This window comes from Pristiophorus japonicus, chromosome 2 (genome assembly GCF_044704955.1).
Source record: "Pristiophorus japonicus isolate sPriJap1 chromosome 2, sPriJap1.hap1, whole genome shotgun sequence".
NCBI classification, from domain to species: Eukaryota; Metazoa; Chordata; class Chondrichthyes; family Pristiophoridae; genus Pristiophorus; species Pristiophorus japonicus.
The window spans coordinates 86,074,556-86,089,492 of NC_091978.1; the positions used below are offsets into that span (position 1 = coordinate 86,074,556).

A 14,937-nucleotide genomic window follows, 5' to 3' on the forward strand; every position below is an offset into this window, starting at 1 on the left:
TTACAAAGGGACGTGAACAGACTAAATGAGTGGGCAAAACCATGGCAGATGGAATTCATTGTGGGGAATGGTGAGGTCATCAGAGAAAAACAAATCAGAATATTTTATTAAGTGAGACTAGGAGCTGTGGAGGAGCAAATGAATTTAGGTGAACCAGTGCACAAATCACCGAAAGGTAGTGCACAGGTACAAAATAGTAAGCGAAAAGAGTAATGGAATTTTTGGCTTTATCTCAGTGGGTTGGAATATATAAGTAATGCTTCACTTGTGTAGAGCCTTGGACGGACCCCATTCAGTGCTGGACACTGAACCTTAGGAATGCTAGATTGGTTTTGGAGGGGCTACAAAAAACATCAATCAGAATGATAGAGCTTAAAGAGTTAAATTGAGGACAGGTGGCAAAAACATGGTATGTACTTGACTAGAAAGTTCAGGGGTGATTTAATCAATGCAAGATTCAATAGGGCAGATAGAGAAACTATTTCCTCTGGTGGGGGAATCCAGAAGTAGGGGCATAATTTTATTAGAGCTAAACCATTTAGGAGTTAAATCAAGAGCAGAATAGTGGAAATCTGGAACTATCTCCCCAAAAGGCTGTGCATGTTGGGTGAACTGAAATTTTCAAAACAGAGAGTGACAGATTTTTGTTAGTTAAGGGTATCAAGGAATATGGATCAAAGGCAGGTAAATGGAGTTGAGATACATGATTTTGTTGAATGTTGGAACAGACTCAAGGTGCTGAATAGCCTCATGGTGTCCCTATTTTCCTAATGAAAAGAAAAATACAACTTTCCCACCAATTAAAAACTGATACTCACCTTTTAGGAAGCTGGCTCCTACCAGCCAGACCTTTTTAAATATCACAGCACTATCTTCGAGGTGGTGGCAAGAAAACAGCTGAATCTGGCATGCAACCAATCAAGTTATTTGGAAGCTTTAACAAGGTTTCCACTAGTCACCAGTGCAGTTTCCAAAATGACAGTATTTTTCTTTATTTTGAATTGCAGGGGACTACAAATCAGCCACACCAGCCTATCCAATTTTATGATCCACTCTTGCCCTTGTGGTATTGCACCACCAGGAAGCTTCACAAGAAAAAACTGGTTTAGTATCAGCATCAAGCACTGCAGCATTATACAGGAAGATGCAATCAAGTTCCGTATATCCCTCCATAATTAAATAAATGCATCTAAATATTTGAAAAAAAAATTTGCAGATCTGGTTAATTAAGTTTGCTATTGAACTGATTTTACCCAATTGGATTCACTCCCCTATTGGCCAGGATGGGATAAAAATAAATGGTCAATTTACCAGGATAAAAATTACATTAAAGACCAGTGGTGCAATGCAAAAAATGTCCTTGTGTACAAAGATCTCATTTTTCCCAGTTAATGTGTTGCACACACCAGAAAGATTTCAGCTAGTGAAGTGTCGCTGCAAATTTGTTTTCCATTTCTAGTGCCCATTCGACATGTGAAGTCAATGGCGAATAGGTTCTCCACGATGAGACTCCTCATTTGTCTAGTCAGAAACATGATTGTAATTTGGGAATTCTCTTATATCAGGCAACCTAAATAAACTACAAAATGCTCAATGTTTTCTGATGTTTATGTCTATGGATACAGGAATGTAATAAAAGGAATAATTTTAGCTCTCCAGATGGCGTAGAAAATAAATGTAACATCTGGTGTGGTACAGGCCAACAGGTCCAATTTTGATCCCTGGCCTGTACAGTTAACTAATCTCAACTGGACAGCAGTTGAGGTGCTACAAGACTAGGGTAGAGAGAGAGAATAATCTACTGGAGTTTTTGATCGCTATCCAACAATCCCTGATGGAAGGTGCATAAGTGCGAGCTCAGTTATGATGGCTTCCAATGATGAAAAGTCTGCAAGCACTCATTTCCAGACTCTATGGAACCAACAGGTTGCCAGTGCCTGTGGATCATATCCCAGGATGGATAAGTAACTTCAATAGAAGTGCAGAAACAATTAAGGATTATGGATGTTCACAATACAATTCTATTTGATCAATTTAACAATTCCAACTATTACACAAAATATTTTGAAAATGTTACAAAAATCGTGTGAGGATTAGTTTAGAAAGATGTAATCATACAAAGTTCCAGCGATTGGCCAAGATCAAACTTTCAACTTAGTTAAATTTCAGTTAGAATTTGATTCTAAATATTGACTTAGTTAAATGTTTAGTTCTTTGGTCTGGAAATGTAATGGCTGCTCTGTGTTTGTTGTGGAATGGCTACTCAGATTTAATTGGTCCATACTAACATCAGTCACTTTGTTAGTAGGGCTAATCAGATCATTTTGAATACTGTACATTAATAGCTACAAAAATAGAGAGACACACGGCAATGAAAAATCCATAAATCTTTATTTAAAGAAAATTAACTTTACATTATTTTCCTCTGTACACAGCAATGAAAAAATCCATAAACATTTATTAACACAAAAACTAGCACTTTACACCATTATTTTCTGTCTGCAGTAACACAATGTGTTTACTGTAATATATTACTTTAAAAAGGGCCAATCATCCAGAATGTGCCTGGCAAATCAGTTTCTTGTTTACAAATAACAAGTCTGATTCCCGTCATATTCGTCGCACCTGGGGGGGGGGGCTGGGGGGCTAAAACAAGTGTCAAGACCCTCATTTACATATAGTTTAGGCGACCGACCAGATTTTTGGGTCAGATGTTTTTCATGCATCCTTGGGACATGGAATTGGGCCTAAGTGTACCCATTTTAAGGCTGTAAAATGGATACAAATATGAGATCTAATTTCTACCCTGTTGTTCCTAGATTTTAGCTACACATTATCATGCCTAGCCAAATACAATGAGCTTTCTCATTCATACAAAATCACAGTTTTCTTAGTGACTGAAATTATTGTATGTACATTTCAAATATATTCAGAATTGTGCTTTTTGCTTCTTCGCAAGTTGCTTTAAAAAGTTTTATCTTTGCTTTTAAGGCATTTAAGTGCTAGTCTTCAACTTGTATTGTCTTTCCAACAGTGGACAAAAAGAAAATCCAACTCTTAACAGGAAAAAGTAGCAAGTTGGGTTTCACTGGTCATTGCTGTGCAAATAAACGTGTACTACTGTATCATTGCAGTCTACTGACTTTAGCAAACAGTACATTTGTGCTGCCATCTTTCATTCTTTACACCTGTGTCAATGCTGTTTCAGAGAATCAAAAAAATATATACGAACACACATTAGAGTTCAAAACTGGGCAGAATTGGGGTCTCAAGATTCCATATTTATACAAGTCTCTGAACTTCTTTTAAAAAAAAAATCACAATATTGCTTCTATAAAAAGGATTAAAACAAAAAGCACACACATAGTTTATACAATGTCTGACCATGAGATTATAACATCAATCAGGGAACTAAAAGTAACTTAATTTAATCAGACACAAAACCCAATAAAACTGGTTATATTTTTAAAACATTACCACCACAGGTATTTAACACAAATTCACTGGTTTAGATAAAGTTCCAAATATGACATATTAGTCAACCCATCATTTAATTTAACTTTATTGAATGCATTTGTTCCCAATATATACTAGTGCTCATCCAGTGGAAGACTATGATACTGAGTCATACAGACTAAAAGTTCTTGGTTCATGAATAAACAGTAAGCTAAAGGGAAGACAGTACTTAAAAATTTCGAAATTGGAACAAACTCTAAACTTCCTTCATTATGCCTATGTCAGGGACAAAATACAGTGCAACAGGCTCATGAGAAACAATTTGGGAATTTGTATCTCCCAGAAATGTACATTTACTAAAATTGAAAATGTTATATCTCATCTCCCTGTCTCTCCTGAAGACATGAACACTTACTCGACTGTAGTTCCAAGGGCACTAGGAGTCCTCAGGTACCTGGTCTGGGGAGAATAAGTTGATTATTCATGGTGGGTATCACAGCTGAGCCACATCCTCTTCCTAGTCAACATTCCACAAGCAAACTTTTTAGCACCAGTCACCAGTGATCAGAAGTGGAAACTGCGATTTTCTTTTTCCCACTCCCCAAACAACATGTAGTACTGAAACAATTGGGAGCATATCAATTGCTGCCCTGGTTGAAATCAGGGAAATCAAACCTGGGACCTTCCAGCCTGTATGGTGCAAAACTACTTAGAGGTTATTTGGGGGACTAGAGGCGATTTAAAAAAAAACAGTAAGTTCCCACTACTGTTCTCGAAAGCATGATCCTAACAAGCTGATGAAAAGACACATTTATTTCCTCCCTAAATTTAAATTATTTATTAACCCTCCCACAGAATTCATGCCATTCTGTAGCTGAGAAAGTGGCAGGGAACTTGCTTCTGCAACAAGTGGTGGCTTAGCTTTTTTGAAGATTTCTGTCCCTGATATAACCTGAGCCCACATCCTATCACAATGCGTTCACTGCTCAGGACATTTCTGGAATTATGTCAATGATGGTGTATTTAACTCCTAGGATTAGATTGCTTTGATGCGACAAAAGGTTTCTACATTCTTTTATAAAAGACTAATGCAAGTCTTCTAAATAATTATGTAAACTGATTTTTTTCATCTATTTACTGTAACACCGAACAGAGTTTAAAGTAACACAGCAGAAATTATTTTTACAACTGTAAGAGAATGTTTTAATAGTCGGTTCATTCCACAGGTTGACACCATAGCAGACACATGACAAAGTCTTTAATAAGATCATTGGTTAATTCAAATCCTCACCCCAAATGAACCTTGAACAATTAAATCTGCTGCTTCATTCAAATTCAACCCAACGATCAACATCAAGTGCCATACCTCCCTAAACCTCTGCCTCTCCTCCTTAAAACCTACCTTTGACCAAGCTTTTGGTTATCCATCTTATGTGGCTTGGAGTTAAATTTTGTTTGATAATACTCCAGTAAAGCGCCTTGGGACATTTTACTACATTAAAAGGTGCTTTATAATTACAAGTTGTTGTTGTAGAAGCCCTTTAACAAATCAGTGCAGTGCATTAATGAGCGGAGACAGTGGGACATTTGAGAGCATGGTTGATCAGAGACCCTTATCATTGAGAAAAAATACAAGATCAAATCTGTGGAGCAGTAATCTTGGGAAAAGAAAATTGTGGCACAGAAATTTAAAATTTGTCTCACCAACACCCCCACCAAGGAGCTATCGTCAATGAAAATTGCTCACGAGTAAAAATAATTCAAGCAGTGAATTCCAATCATGGATACAATTTCAATGAATTCCAATCATGGAATCTGGAACAAAATAAACACAGAAAATTCTGGAAATCTCAGGTCAGGCAGCATCTGTGGAGAGGAAGCTGACCCTGTGTCAGAACTGGAGAGTGTTCACAAAGAACAGATTCTTAACAAGCACTGAAAGGGGGAGGGGAAGAAAGAACAAAAGGGAAGGTCTGTGATAGGTTGGAAGGCAGGAGAGATTAGAAAGACAAAGGGATGATGGCCCAAATTCAAATGGTAATGCCAGGAGTTAGAAAAACATTAGTCAAGATAGGATGTTAATGGCTGGATAATGCCCAACTGCCATTAGAGACAAGGAGAAAACAAAAAAAAGAAACAGGCTCGGTGTGGTGGGAGGGAGAAGGGAGCCAAAGATTGGCAGCGGTTACACTTTGAAATTTTTGAACTCGATGTTGAGTCCAGAAGGCTGTAAAGTGCCTAAATGAAAGATGAAGTGCTGTTCCTCGAGCTTGCGTTGAGCTTCGTTGGAACAATGTAGGAGACTGAAGACAGAGGTCAGAGTGGGAATGGAGTGAATTAAAGTGACAGGCGACTGGAAGCTCAGGGTCACACTTGCAGACTGAATGGAGGCGCTCTGCAAAGCGGTCCCCTATGTAGAGTCGACCACATCGTGAGCAGCGAATACAGTAGAATAAATTGAAAGTATAACAAATAAATCGTTGTTTCACCTGGAAGGAGTATTTCGGGCCCGGGATAGTGGGAAGGGAGGAGGTAAAAAGGCAGGTGTTGCATTTCCTGCGTTTGCATGGAAAGGTATTGTGGGAAGGGGCGGGGCTGCTGGGGGTGACTGCGGAATGCACCAGGGTGACACGGAGGGAGCGGTCCCTTCAGAATGCTGAGAGGGGAGGGGAAGATGTGATTGGTGGTGGGATCACACTGGAGGTGGCAGAAATGGCAGAGGATGATCCGTTAAACGTGAAGGCTGGTGGGGTGAAAGGTGAGGACAAGGGGAAGTCTGTCGTGGTTCTGAGATAGAGGGGGAAGGAGTGAGAGCAGAGGTGCGGGAAATAGAACAGTCACGGTCGAGGGCTATGTTAACCACAGCGGAGGGGAATCCTCTGCAGAGGAAAAAGGAAGACATGTTAGAGCCATTAGAGTATAAGGTGGCGTCGTCAGAGCAGATGTGACTGAGGCGGAGAAACTGGGAGAATGGAATGGAATGGAGTCCTTACAGATGCAGGGTGGGAGGATGTGTAGTCCAGGTAGCTGTGGAAGTCAGTGGACTTATAGTGGATACTGGTCAAAGGCCTATCCCCGGAGATGTCGAAGAAGGGACTCGGAGATGGACCATGTGAAGGTGAGGGAAGGGTGGAAATTGGATGCAAAGTAAATTAAATTTTCAAGTTCAGTGCGAGAGCAGGAAACAGCACTGATACAGTCATCAATGTACCAGAAAAAGAGGTGAGAGGGGACCCGAACAAAGAATGTTCCACATATCTCACGAAAAGGCAGGCATAGCTAGGACCCATGCAGGTTCCCATAGCAACACCTTTAATTTGGAGGAAGTGAGTGGAGTCAAAGAAGAAGTCGTTCATTGTGAGAACAAGTTCAGCCAGGTGGAGGATGGGGTCTGGTTGGGCCTCTGCTCGAGGAAGAACAGAGCGTCCTCAGGTCATCCTGGTGGGGGATGCAAGTGTAGAGGGATTGGACATCCATGGTGAAAAGGAGACGGTTGGTGTAAGAGAAAATTGGCATTAGGGGTATAAGCGAAATAAGGTTTAAAGTGCCGGCTTCTACATTGGCACAGCAAAAGGGGCAGACCTCACATTCTCACATATTCCAGCACCAAGGACCCAGAGGTCTCTGATTCAACATTGATGTACAATTGATGTACCAAAACATTAGATAATATTAAGGTATGTCCAGTCCGACAAGATAAGACTCAGTGAAAAGACTCTAAGCAGACTTTTAGGCGTTACATTTGATCAGCAAATTCCAACCCAATGAGGTCATCCCAGTTAAGGTCTAAAAGTTGCCTTGAGATCTTGGACTGTCAAACCAAAATATTATTAATAAGGTAACCTAATTAGAGATCGAGGGCGGTCATACCAGGGGGGGGGGGGCGGGGAAAGGGAGCTATGAAATGTATAAATGATGTACAATTTTGCTATTCAGGGAACATCTCCACTTATAGGCGGCTGTGATGAGAAATGTTCCCAGACGTCCGTAATTTAAGATCGTTATACCTTGCCATCCGTCTCTGTCTAATACTTTGAGGGCTGCTACGCAGGTTGGGATGAGCGTCGACCCTTTATATCAAAGGGCCCGCTCGTAGGAAGAGAAGCCTTCCCATTTTCCCCTTCAGTTGGGGTCAGGAAACTGGAAACTGTTAAAATGACAGAGGGCGTCGCAGATGTAGGTGGGAAGAGAGTGGACAACACAAGAAAAAAAAAGTGTCGAGATAGGAAGAAATAAGTTCTGTGGGGCAAGAAGAGGCTGAAACGATGGGTCTACCGGGGCAGTCCTGTTTATGGATCTTGGGAAAGAGGTAGAAGCTGGCTGTGCGGGGTTGGGGAACTAGGAGGTTGGTGGCTGTGGAGGGAAGATCTCCAGAGGAGATGAGGTCAGTGATGGTCTGGGAAATGATGGCTTGATGTTCAGTAGTGGGGTCATGGTCCAGGGGGAGGTAGGAGGAGGTGTCAGAGAGTTGGCGATCAGCCTCTGCAAGGTAGAGGTCGGTTCGCCAAACAACAACAGCGCCACCCTTGTCAGCAGGTTTGATGACAAGGGTGGGCCTGGATCTGAGTGAGCGGAGTGCTGCAAGTTCAGTGGGAGTTAGGTTGGAGTGAGTGAGGGGAGCAGAGAAATTGAGACGGCCGATGTCCCGTCGGCAGTTTGCAATGAAGAGGTCTAGAGAGGGTAAGAGGCTAGAGGGAGGGGTCCAGGTAGAGCGAGAATTCTGAAAATGGGAGAAAGGGTCAGCTGTGCAGGGTGAAGATTCCTGGCCGAAGAAGTGGGCACAGAGGTGAAGGCAGCAGAAAGAGCTCAGCAGTGCAGAGCTCGAAATTCATTGAGGTGGGGGCGTAGGGGGATGAAGCTCAGGCCTTTGCTGCCTGACCTGCTGAGAATTCCAATCGTGGTTTGTACTCGCACAACTGGCTATTGGAAATTCCAATGTTTTCACATGTACACTACACACCAGTTTAAAAACCTTAGTGCTAGCTGCTGTATGTGTACAGTATACATCAAGATAAATCTGCCTCAGTACCAGCTCCTATGTGTACAGTACAACCGCAGCGCCATGTACACTGCACACCAGCTAAAACAAGTCCAATTAATTTTATGGTCTTGATACTCTGCCTGTAATCGACAAAAACAATGACATGCGCTTTTTTTGAGCAGTTTGACATTTTGCCCAAAGCATAGAATCACAAGGCAGAAAAGTCGCATTAACAGTTGTTAATTTGATAGTTAATATTTTTACCACCAAACAAGTTTGTGATCCAGCCAACAGATGCTAGTATGACTTATGTTATGAAACTATCATAAATGTTTAGTGTAGGAAAAAGTGATTGCTGCACATGATGCTGTTGTGCCATTTTCATTGTTCATCTGCAAACAATCCATTCATCAGGGGCAGAGCTTAAAGCAGAATCCACTAACAGCTTTCGCCATTGAAAATTCCTCCCACCAGAAGTGGGAGCTGCTGCATCTGGTAGTCGAGGATCCCAGACAAACACTGGTGGCAGACTCAAACAGGAAATCTCTGAGTGCACGAGATTTCTTCTGCGACAGTCATCAGACATAGGTTTTGAATTGATTATCACACTCAATAAGGAACTACCAATACTAGATTGCTGACTGACGTGGAAAATGTTGATGCTATGTGGGCTTATGCTACTGCAATGTGGGCAAGAGAGAGAATGAGGTCCAAGTCGGTGGGTGCAACAAGCAGATGGAGATAGAAGTACCTGCCACCACCACCACGAGATTGCACAGGAAGTGGTGGACAACTGCGCCTCATATCCCAATGGTGCTTTTCTCTGCATTAAACAGAACTGAGTTTTATGAATGAATGTGCTGTTGGCATGAAGCAAACCACAATCATTGAGTATTTTGCAAAATGATGAACTTTTCATTGCATGGCTTTAGAATGCTTACGTTTCGGTGACATGCATTTCAATAGTTGTTCTGATGTTTTACAGCCTTTTTATTGTTCGTGTTTCTTGTAGTACTGTTGCTTAGTTAGAATTGTTAGAATAACACACATGGCTAATAAGCAGCTATTTTGTTGCAATTGTACAGTGAATTTTAATGGAGAGGTACAAAGAACATTTAATGCCTCTGAATGCTATCTCAGATGTAAAGAGGCAACATGTCCAAAGTGTTTTTTTGGGCAGGGGTGTTGTGCTTAATTGAGATTACAATCAATTTCTCACTTACTGTTAAAATGAACTTCTGAATGTGACCATAAGCAAGCAGATCATTTTAAATAACAGCATTACTAACAAAACTACAGCAGTAGGCATTCAACTGGACTTTTAAGTCAATATACTGTGAGACAACAGAATTAAATGTTTATGAAGTTTGTGGAGTTAAAAAAATAAACTGTTTTGCAACATGTTTAGATCAGGAAAAATACTCAGATTTCTGAGTTCAATATTTTTGGTGTTTACTCTGACATTAAGTTAGATCTTAGCACAAATATTCCTGACAGATATGTATAGATACTTACATACAGCTGCATCGATCAAGTATAATTGATAGTAATCCTTCAGATACTGATGGGCAAGTAGGTATATACCGATCTTCGTTTTCAGTGATAGAACTAGAGATTATGGGACATATTCCTTCCAAATGCTTTTTTTTGTTTGCTGTCCCTGATGCTCTAAAAATTTTCTGGACTATTATCTATGCAAGTTTCTCAGAGCATTTAATCAGGCTCTGGCTAGATTACAAATGCATCACCAATCATTTTTTTCACCAAGGGTGCCAGGAGTTGTTGACTCAATGGAGGTACTTTCTGAACCTGTTTTATCCTGATCTAGGTTAGATATACTTACATAGATGGGAGGAAATGGGTCATTATGACATTCGAAGATTTTGAGTTTCACATCAGCATTCAGTTTACTGACCTGGTCCTTCTTGTGATCGAACACTGTCCTGTAAAGGCCCTGGGTATAAATTAATGGCCATAATGATGGGCAGCAATCCTAGTTTAGGTTTCCCTTTCTTTTACATGGTGAATATTTGTTTCCATTCTGTTGTCTTGTCTCAAAATAGCTTTCAGTAGAAAACAGCTGCATTGAGCAGCCACAAGGAGCAGAGTATGGCTCACAATGTGTGATCTGACTAAAGTTTAACTTAATACAGTTCTTGCATAGAACAGGATTAAGCCAGTCAGTCCCTTCAGCCTGTTCACTATTGTTTGAAAGATTGTCAATAGGTTTTATCTTTAGTGCTGGTTAGATTGTTTTTACTTGGTTTACCGGTGTTCTGTTTCATTGATGATAATTATAGATGTAATAATCAAACAACTTTACTGCACATTGCTTTCTTGCCCTCACATGATGGTCTAAATTATGTATTAGTATTCCTTATGTATCAAATATCTCTCAGTGGACTGTCACTAATTTTGCTTTTGCTCATTTGCAGTGCCATATTGCTGCATATTTTGTTGAACACCTTGTTTTTATTGTCACTTCAATGATTGCTCTAGTTACTCATAAAGCAAGTTGGTGGTTAATAGTTATGCTGGGAAGGTAAGGGGTTGCTCCTGTTTGTGCAGACATGTCCAATTCATAATTGCTTGAATAGTTTGTAAAAGTAAATTCCAAACACCATAAACATGCTGTAAAACTCGGGGATTTTGCTAGCATAATTTGGTAGCACAGCAATTACTGTAGAATCATTGCAAATGTCAGTGCGGGGGAGGTCATTCAGCCCATTGCGCTTGTGCCAATGCTAGCCTCCCCCACTAGTGCCATCTACTCTAATCCCACTTCTCTGCTCTTCCCTATATCCTCAGTCTTAAATTACATAATTCACCCAGCTTCAACAGCCACTGTGATAATAGTTATTAGAAAATAGAATGTGTGTGCAAACAGTTCTTATAACCTTCGATTTCTGTTTCTGATACTAATGCAAATCGTATAACCTATTGTCACTGATTTAACAACCAGCATCAATAATTTTTCATTATGTACCCTCAATCTTTTCAGAATGTAACACCTTGGTTCGATTCCTCCATAAACTTTCTCTGCTCCAGTGACTACACGCCTAGTTTTTCTACATCTCTCAACTGTACCCTTGGCATCATCCTAGTGAAGCTACATTGCACCTTTACCTTCGCTTCAACAACATCAGTTTACAACAGCGTACCCAAAACTGCACACAGTACTGCAACTGTAGCTCAACCAATGCTTTGTTCAGATTCATCACTTGCTTGTTTTTGCATTCAATTTCTTTATATAAAACCTAGAATCTCATGTGTCAATTTTATTGTCTTCCTCCATTTGTAATTCTGCTTTCACAGATCTGTAGTACTAGATTTCCTCCACTCCACAAGTGACATCATTCTCTGCCTTTACCCCCAAATGTATCATTTCAAATTTAAGTTCACTGAACTGTATTTGCCACATATTTTCCCATTCTTCTAACCTATATTTTCCTGTAGTCTCCTACATGATTCCTCACAGTTTACCATGCCCCCTTAATTTGGAAAAGGCAAATTTTGACTGAACTGCCTCTATATCTTGTCCAAATTATTTTGAATAGAATGTTCTCTTTGATCCATGGCTCACTAAAAAAAGTTAAGATTCAGGACTGTCTGCCATTTACAACAAAACACTACCCCTGGATTTTTTTTAAAATTCCCATCACCTCTTTGGCAGCCCATCTCATTCTTTAACAGAAACACATGCTTGTTTTTTTTTTAAATGAAACATTAAAAAGAACCTTATGCTTTCATTTAGTTTTATTGATCACCTATTTTCTTTATCAACTTGGAAGTGACTACTCCTTAAAAAATAGCAACTGGTTCAGTTAGGGAAAGGGAAAGAGAAATTGAAAAAAAAATCCTCCAGTACGAGTATTTTGTTGTTAAAAGTTAAAGTACACCAAGTATAATACCAACATGTCTGCTTGTGGATAATCCTGGAACTATATACGTCTGAACACAGATGCTATACTGGATCCACAATCCATTTGCAAGAAAAAATTTCCATTTATGTAGCTATCTACATTACCCCAAAATAAAAAGAAAAAAAATTAAATCATTCTGATAAAATAGGCCACTTCATCGAGATCAACCGCAAAGTCTGTGAGGAGAATTGGTGTTTTATCAAAGAGGTCTTCATTGAAACTCTGCCATTTACCATCAGGAAGATAGATATCTCTTGTTTTACCTTTTTCTAGAATGGGGGCTACCATAAGATAATCTCCAATTAGAAACTGTGTGTCTACCTTTTGAGCCACTTTGTCATCTGGATCAATCCACCAGAGGGGCCTTATGATTGGATTACCTGTCTGAGTGGTTTCCTCTGCTAGTCGGAGGATAAGGGGGACAACTAAACTTTCTCTGAGCTGTGCAAATTTATGTGCAATCTTCAAAACCTCATCATCATATAACCAAGGAGGAATGGAGAACTGCATGGCTGGAAGAAAAGCTGATAGTTCGAGCCAGCGTATATAAAGCTCACGGTCTGGGATCACATCAGAGCCATCAGTTTTATTTGGATAAACGTTTCCTCCAATCATATCAGGCAATATAAAGTGGTATCCCAAGATACCCATGGTGAGGGCAGTAGGAATCAGAGACTTTAAACCAAGTTCGTAACCCCAAACAGAATCCCGGTCAATCATGCGGACAAAACAAGGGAGCATCTGGGTCCGATATCCTACCCTCACTTCAGCCAGCTTGCAGTACAAAGCTGCAGTTTCTGCATACAGTTTACTAAATATGTTGGGATCAGACAAAGGCATCCGAGTGCTAAAATCTGCAGGAAGGTAACTGGTCTCACCTGCATCAAATTTAAAAGACACAATCCCATACTTTGATCTCAAGTGTTCTAATCTTTTCTGAAACCAATCTGTAGTTTCAGGATTGGTGAAGTCCAAAACTGCCGCAATCCCATTCCACCATTCCACAAGGGCAGGAAGTCTCCCACTGGGGTCCATCATGAAATAAGAACTTTCTATTCCCTTGGCAAAATTGGGAGAATTGTAATTAACAAAGGGATGGACCCACAATGTCACCTGGAATCCATCACCCCTTAACTTTTGCAGCAGTTCTGAAGCATTTGGAAACTTCACTGGATCAAAGTCAAATTCTCCATAACTACTGGAGTATTGGTCATCTATTTCAATATGACTCCAATTGAATTGATACTTCTTAATTTTTTCTGCGTAATGCAACACTTTATCCTGGTTCACTTCAGTTTTGTACAGAGCCCAGGTGGACCATATAGGGTACCTGAACATACTTTCTGAAGGTGTACTCTCAGGCTTTCTGAAATGTTTTTTGGCCATGTATCTGTGGACAATTTTCAAATCAGAACCAACACAGACTTGATAACTTAGCTCTACAAATGGCTGTTGTCCTGTCGGCAGTTTAAATGGTGAATCTTTGTAGCTAGCATGGAGGCAAAATGCTTCTTTATCTGAGCTGTTCCAACCAACGTGCAGTGGAACTGAATCATTAACTCGAATGGCCACAGACTTAGATGAGACCCAGTACCTTTCTAAAATTCCACCAAAGCCTTCACGTATTGAGTGCACATCACCTGTTACATATGGCTTAGGATCCACTACACCTGAAATTTTGATCGGCCAGTGCTGTTTGCTAGTCTCTGCTCCACCATACCAATGTGCATCTGCCCAATACATGCAGTGTTCAACAGTGTCCAATGCTACAGTCTTCCATTTGATGTTGTAGCAAGTTATGGTATCTTTCGGCTTAAAGGTCTCAATGAAGAAGTCCACCTTTTCTTTATCAGACTTTGTGCAATTTAACCAGACTCCAATCTCATCTTGAAAACATGACTCAAGGTCAATAGGAGCAGATTTGAAACCCATTTCAAATGAAACCAAGTTAGCAGATTTTCTGATGACAAATCCATCCTTAGAGAGCTCCAACTGTTCGATTTGAAAGCTATTTAATTTCTTCAATGATGCTGTATAATAGCACCATGCAACTACTGCTGCAATTACCAGCACCAAGCCCAGGAAAATAGTGCAAATTAATGGCTTGGCTTCTTTGGATTGTTTTTCCCTGGCGGCAGGCAAACTTCCTGGCACGACTTGGTACATTGCATCGACGCGTGAGTTTTCTCCTCTACCTGCCCGATGCTGTAGCTGATCTCGGTTGTAGGTATGAGGCATAAGGTTGTCATTGGGTTCCCCTGCGTCTTTGGTGTTTTGTAGCTGCTCCACAAACGGATTATCGTTGCATCACAGAATAGAGCCAGAAAGCATTATGTAGGAATTCTGGGAGAGAATAGGGAGAGAAAAAATAAGTTCTTTAATCATTAGCATGCTAAATCAGATTTCCACTTTGCATTCAAATTAATTTTCAACAACCTAAAGATTAAATCCGGCTTCCAGATTCCAAATGTTTTATTTGAGAAGCAGTTAAGAAAACACCCAAATGGGATATCTTCTTGTGGTTAAACACAGCAAACTGAATAGAATTCCTGACTTGTTTCATTCAGTGCCTACAGA

The 14,937-nt window shown here is 40.2% G+C and overlaps 1 protein-coding gene across 3 annotated transcripts in view; it reads right to left on the reverse strand.

Annotated features, from left to right (window-relative positions):
* Window positions 1-2,388: 2,388 nt before the first annotated feature.
* Window positions 2,389-14,937, reverse strand: part of myorg (myogenesis regulating glycosidase) — a 52,815-nt gene continuing 40,266 nt past the window's right edge. For all 3 annotated transcript variants that reach the window (XM_070868241.1, XM_070868251.1, XM_070868259.1), the window contains exon 3: window positions 2,389-14,703. In XM_070868241.1, coding sequence (XP_070724342.1) covers window positions 12,487-14,598 — 2,112 coding nt within the window. In that variant the 5' untranslated portion in view covers window positions 14,599-14,703 and the 3' untranslated portion in view covers window positions 2,389-12,486. The remainder of the gene's footprint in view (window positions 14,704-14,937) is intronic.